The 6,630-nt window shown below is 45.6% G+C and overlaps 1 protein-coding gene across 1 annotated transcript; it reads right to left on the minus strand.

The window, feature by feature from the left end:
* Positions 1 to 738: 738 nt before the first annotated feature.
* On the minus strand, positions 739 to 1,697 carry MUC7 (mucin 7, secreted). Its single transcript, XM_035004862.1, has one exon. The coding sequence runs from the start codon at positions 1,641 to 1,643 to the stop codon at positions 804 to 806; it is 840 nt and encodes a 279-aa protein (XP_034860753.1). The 5' UTR covers positions 1,644 to 1,697; the 3' UTR covers positions 739 to 803.
* Between the last annotated feature and the right edge of the window lie 4,933 nt (positions 1,698 to 6,630).

The following is a 6,630-nucleotide window of genomic DNA, read 5'->3' on the forward strand; positions in this document are numbered from 1 at the left end:
TTTGGTGGAAACAGGTGTGTTGGATGCATCAGATGAAGTGATGTAGGGTGCTGCTGTGGTTGCTGCTGTAGTGGCAACAGGCATGGTGGGGGCTGGTAAGATACTAAAGAAAGGAGTGGTTGAAGCGCCAGAGGTGGTGGTCAGGAGAACTGAAGTCATTGTGGCTCTGGGTGTGGTGCTCATAACAGCAGAACCGGTGGTGGGACCAGGCATGGCAGTGGCAGCCTGTGTGTCTGTAGAAATGGTAGGAGTGGTTGTAGAGGCTGGTGTGGTAGGATTAGCTGCAGTAATCATGGTGCTGTGAGTAGCAGTGTGTATAGTGCTTGTAGGTGCTGGGGGAAATTCCCCAGTGGTAGGGGAAGAGGTCTCAGAAAATGTAGTGGCAGCTGATGTAGAAAAGAGACTAGCTGTGGTGCTTGCCTCTCTGGTGACAATGGTGGTTGTGGGAGCAGGTGTGGTAGGGACAGTTGTGGCAGCAGAAGTAGTAGTAGTAGTAGTAGTCTGTGTGGGTTAGGAAGAAGATATGGTCAGAGCAGTCAGGGCTGTGCTGGTGGCTGCAGCAGATAAGCTGGTAGAAAGAGCTGTGCTAGTGGCACTTTGTGAGGTGCTGGGGAGGGCAGGAGTACTTGTGATGGTAGCGGGTGATAAGGAGGAGACCGCTGTGGAGGTAATGGGCTCAGTGGTAGTCAGCCTGGAGGTGGTGATGGGGAGAGTGGTAGAGGCGAGTGTGGTGGTGGTAGAAGTGGTGGTGTCAGCCTGAGTGGTGGTTGAGGAGGAAATGGTTGTAGTGGCAGGGATGGAGCTCATAGCAGAGGAGAGAGCACAGCTGTGTCGGTGGCTGGCTGTGTGGAAGCAGAAGGAGCAGGTGTGCTTGTTGTAACAGGTGTGATAGTGGCAGCAGATGAGGAACTGACTTCAGCTGTGGAGTTTGCAACATTTGTGACAGGGGCAGTTATAGTAGTGGGTGTGGTAGGGACAGTTGTGGCAGCAGAACTTGTAGAGACAGACTGTGTGGTAGATGAGGAAGAAGAAATAGCTGAGCTGGTTGGAGCTGTGCTGGTGGCTGTAGTGGTTGAGTTGGCAGGAGGAGCCGTGGTAGTGGCACTTTGTGGGGTGCTGGGAAGGGCAGGAGTACTTGTGGTGATGGTAGCAGGTGATGAGGAGGAGACTGCTGTGGAGGTGATGGGCTTATTGGAAGTCAATGCGGAGGTGGCTGTGGGGAGAGTGGTAGAGGCAGGTGTGGTGGTGGCAGAAGTGGTGGTGTCAGCCTGAGTGGTGGAAGAAGGAGCAGAAGTTGTTGTGGTGGTTGTAAATGATGTTCTGGTAGCAGCAGAGGATAATATCCTGGCTGTGGTAGATGAGACAGAAGTGGCTGTGTTAGGAGGGGTGGTGTTGGAGGTGGCAGAGGAAGTAGAGGTGGAAGCTGATGTGGTAAAGGGAGCAGATGTGGTTGTGGTAGAAATCAATGTGGAAGCAGCTGTGGCGGCATCCTTTGTGGTCATGGCAGGAATGTTGGTAGCCACAGATGTGGTACTTGGGGATGTTGCTGGAGGTGCTCCAAGTGTGGTGGAAGAAACCAAAATATTAGTGGCCTCAGCTACTGTTGTGGTCAGAGATGCAGTGGTTGTTGCAGGAGCAAACATGGCTGTGGCAGCTGTGGTGATGGCATAACTAGTAGTGTAGTGGAAGAGGGAAAAGAAATGGTTGTGGCAGCAGGTGAGCTGGAGTGATCATCAGTGGTGGTGCTGGGCTCTGAGGTGGTAGAAGGAGCTGAAGAGATTGTGGCAGGAAGAGTGGTGACAGAGGCAGCAGCAGTAGTGTCAAGGTCATAGTCAGTAGTAGTGTCATCAAATATGCCAGGGCTCAGTGTTGCCGTATCGTCTGTGGTGAGCAGGGTACTTGGTACAGTGTCAGTATAAAAAGTTGTGGTATCTTCTATGGTAGTAGGGTGAAGAGCAGAGGAGTCAGATGAAGTAATGGAAATAGGATTCATAGTGATTTCAACTGTGGTCGCAGTGGATATTGATGAACTGAGGGCAGGAGATGTGATGAAAGCTGGCCAAATGCTAGAAGACATGGAGGAAGCTGATAAAGTGCTGGTGGCAGCCAGAGTGGAGGCACCTGGGGTGGAAGGAGCGGGAGTGGGGTTGGAGAAGTGATAGCAGCAGCCTGAGGGGAACTGTCAAGAACAGCAGTGGTGGTGATAGCAAGAGAGGTGCTGGTGGCTTCAGTGGATGAGATGGGGAGGAGGGCTGTAGCTGTGGCCACCTGTGTGGTGCTAAGAGGAGCAGACACGTTTGTGGCAGCTTTTGTGGTGACAGAAGCAGCAGAGGAGGGAGTGACTGTGGAAGAAGCTGTGGTAGGAGCCTCTGTGGTCATGGCAAGCATATTAGTGGGGAAGCAGAGGTCATACTTGTGGATGCTGTTGCTCCAAGTGAGGTAGATGAAGCTGATCGACTAGTGACACCAGAGATAGTGGTGGCAGCGGCTGTGGTTAGAAGCACAGCTGTGGAGGTGGCAGCTTGAGTGGTGCTGGAAGGAGTGGAAGTATCCGAGGCAGCAGGCAGGTTGGTGACAAGATCTGTGATAGTAGTAGAGGTGGTTGTAGGAAGAGCAGTAGGAACAGCTGTAGTAGCAGTGGGTGTGGCCAAGGGAACAGCTTTGGAGGTGGAGGACTCTGTGATGGCAGGTGATGTATAGGAAGTAGCAGAGGTGAAGTCAGTAGGGTCAGGTTCATAATCAAATGTAGTGTCATCAGGTGTGCTAGAGTCAGATGTTGATGAATCATCTGCAGTGACCAGGGTAGTGTCAGTGAATGAAGCTGTGGCATCTGTTCTGGTAGTCAACTGCAATATATCAGGGGTAGTGGTAGTGGTGGAAGTAAGATCTGCGGTTGTTTCAGGGGTGATCACTGTGGATATTGTTGTGCCTAGGGCAGCAGGTGTGGTGGACTGAGCACCTGTGTTTGTAGAAAGAGAAGCGGTAGTTTTCATGGTAGCTGTGACTGTAGTATCAGAGGGAGTGTTACCAGTCTCTAAACCCATAGGTGTAGAGGTGGTTGTCCATGAAAATGTAGAAATAGATGTAATAGCAGCAGGGGTGCTGGTGAAAACCTGTGCTGTGGTCATAGGAGTTGTAGTGTCCTCAGCAGTGGATGTGGGATTGGTGGCAGCAGACGTGGGGGAGAGAGGTGATTTGGTAATGGAGGTAGAAGCCGGTGAAGAAGAAGGGGGTAGAGGGAGCAAGAGTGGTTAAAGCAACAGATGTGATAGAGAGACCTGCTTTGCTGGGAGCACCCTTTGTGGGAAGAGGAGGTGAAGTAACTTTGGGAGCAGATGTGGTAGGGGCAGCTGTGGTGGCAGCAGATGTGTTTCTTGGTGATGCTGTAGAGAGAGAGGCTGTGGTTGTGGATGGCATCTTTGTAGTGTCCACAGCTCTTAAGGTGCTTCCGGCCAAAGTGGTAGCAGTGACTGAAGACAGACTCACTGTGCTGGGAGTTGAAGCAGTGGTAGTAGGAGGTATAGTGGTGGTTAATATAGACTGGGAAACTGATTTTGTGAGAGGAGATGTAGTTTTTGTCACAATTGTTGAGAAATTAGAAGCAGGAGTTGTTCTTGTGTTGATGGATATTGAGCTGGTTGGCTTGATGACTTTGGTGGTAGTAGGAAGGGCTTTAGTGGTTTTCACCACAGATTTGGTCATTTGGGCAGATTTTATAGTAGTAGGGCTGGTGGAAGAGAAACTAGGAATTTCAGTCGGTTTTGGTGCTCTAGTGTCAGATGAACTGGTGTTAGCTACAGTGTTAATGGTGGTAGTAAGTTTGGTGGTGGGTGCTTCAGGCTTGGTAGAGGTGGTCATTTTTGTAGTAAAAATCACAGGTTTTAAAGTTGTGGTGGATTTGGTTGTGAAGGCAGCAGGATTAGAGTTGGTGATGGATTTGGTGGAGGAGATAACTTTGGTTGTGGTAGTAGGTATAGTGATAGTTGTAGAAGGTTTATTAGTGCTGGAAGATTTGATGGTAGGGGCTGCTGACTGGGCAGTTGTGGAGGATTTGGGAGTATTAATCACAGGTTTGGTGGAAATAGTGGATTTTGTGGCTGTAGCTGTTGGATTAGAAGTTAGGGAAGATTTGGTGATAGAGGCCAGTGAGTTTGTGGTGGGCTTTCTGCTAGTTGATACATATGGAATGGCTGCAGAAGCTTTGGTGGTCACTAAAAACAGTCCTGAGGATACAGCTTTAGAGGTTCTTGGGTTGTTGGGTTGTTGGGTTTTAGAAGTTGTTGGCAACTTTCCAGGTTGTACGGTAGGAAGTACCCCTGGATGCTGCTGCTGATATCCAGGTTTAGGTTTCAATGCTGGCTTTTGACCAGGCCTGTATGGGCAAAGTTGGGGCTTTTTACCTGGTTGCTTTCCACAATGTTTGTGTGAGCCAGGGTGTTGGATGGGTTTATATAGATGAAGATAAAGTGGGTTGGGATATTGTTTTTGTATAGCAGGATGCCAGAGTGAAGGCACCTTTGGTCTAGGTATTGATTGACCAGGGAGATGAAACCAAGGGCCTGGTTGAGGAGGTCTTGAATAACAGGGTGGATTCTTTGCCTTGCTGCTTTTCGTTTGCATGATTGCTTTTGCCTTAGGTTTTCTTTGGCCAGATTGTTTTCTTATTGGTTTACTCAAATGATGCCCTGAGGGCCCAGTCTGATGATGTTTGGGAATATTTGGACCAGTTTTTACTTGACTTGTTTGTTGCTTTATGGTTGGATTTTTATGAAGTTTTGCTTGGCTGGATGTTTTCTTGGGACTTAATGGTTGTGGTTTGGTTTGACTATGACCTTTTCTTGGACCATTTGGAATTGGAGGTAGTTTGGGTACTTTTGGCTTTTGTTGAAATTTGGTCCCACAGGAAGGTTTAGGTTTCCTTGATAACTTTTTAGTAGTTTTGCCTGGCTGATATTTGATAATTCTAGGTTTTTTAAGAGCTGATGGGTTTCTATGATTTGAGAGTTGGTAGCTGTTTTGTTGCACAGGAGATTTTTGAAGAGGTCTTGATTGGCCAGATGGACAGTGTTTACACACAGGTCTCTGTTGGCCAGGTTGTTTTTTTACCTTTTTGGTTCTCTTTGGTCTGTTTGCAACAGGTTTTGACTTTCCAGATTGTTTAGCAGCGTTTAGATGATATTTCCTTTGGTAAATTTTCTTTTGTATAGGAGTCTTATATATTTTATGTGAACCTACTGCTTGTGGTTTAGTTTGGTGCTGGCCATCTCCTTTATCACCTAAAGCTGCAGGTGAATTAGATCTTTTTGGATTTTGCTGAACTTTGGTTATAAAGTGAGGTGTAGGTTTTCTTGGAAATTTTTAAACTGTTTTTCCTTGCCGAGATTTGGTTTTGTTAATTTTTTGGGGAGCTGTTGAATTCATGTAATTTGGGAGATGGTTGACATTTTGTATGTAATTTTTTTGACCAGGCTTGGGTTGACCAGGTTGGTGATGTCTGGGTCCAGTTGGGTGAGGTTTATGTTGACCAGTTTTCTGCTTTACCTTCTTATTTCTGTTGTTTCTATTCGCTCTAGCCTTAGGTTTTGAGATTGTAGTTTGTTTGATTTCAGAAATAATGAAATGTTTTCTCTGGTTGGTTTGCTTTTGTACTGGAGTTTTTGTTTGACTGGATTGGTGCTTGATGGTTATATTTTTATGAAGTTTTGATTGACCAACTATTTTTTGTAGTTTAGGTTGGTGTCGACCAGTTCTCTTGCCAGTTGAAGATGTAGATAGATGGTTTGGACTGTTTTGAGTTTTGTTGAACATTGCTAATGGAATGAGATTGGAATCTCTGCTAATTCTGTAGTAGTTTTACTTTGGTGAAATTTGGCTCTTTTAAATTTTTGGAGAGCTGTTGATTTCCTGAGGCTTTGTGTTTGTTGGCTACTTTGTGGCACAGGAGATTTTTGATGAGAATTAGGTTGACCATATGAATGAGGTCCAGGCTTGGCTATCACTAATCTTTTTTGTCCATTTGCTTTTGTTTTTAGTTTAGAATGTGTAGTCTTTCTTATTTCAGTAGTGTTGAAATGGCCTTTCCTCTGGTTGTTTTGCTTTTTTGTAGGATTTTTTACTTGATGTTGTTTAATAACTATTCTGAAGTTTTTGTTGGCTGGATATTTTTTGCTGGACTGGTATCTGTGGCTTTGCTTGTTGGTGATCACTTAAAAATGAAGATACTTTGGTTTGGCTTGTGTTCTGCTGAATAATAGTACTTGTGGGAGATTTTGATTTCTGTAATAAGTTTTTAGGTATTTTGCCTGTATGAGATTTAAATGTGCTAGATTTTTTGTTAGTTGTTAATTTTGTATTATTTTGTGGTTGGTGGCTCCTTTTTTGTGAAAGAGATATCTGATTAGGTTTTGATTGACCAAGTTGATGGTTTCTAGGCCTAGATTTCTTAGGTCTCAGCTTACTGGTTTGTTGTTTTGTCTCTTTAGATTTGTTTTGTCCACCAGATTTTTCCTTAGGCTTTGATAATGGGGTGAGTTTTGTTTGAGAATTATTGAAATTGTATTGTCTCTGGCTAGTTTGCTTTTGTAAAGAAGTTCTTATTTGACTACTGGATGTTGCTTCATGGTTTTATTT

This window comes from Mirounga leonina, unplaced genomic scaffold (genome assembly GCF_011800145.1).
Source record: "Mirounga leonina isolate KUSES-001 unplaced genomic scaffold, KU_Mleo_1.0 Mir_129, whole genome shotgun sequence".
NCBI lineage: Eukaryota > Metazoa > Chordata > Mammalia > Carnivora > Phocidae > Mirounga > Mirounga leonina.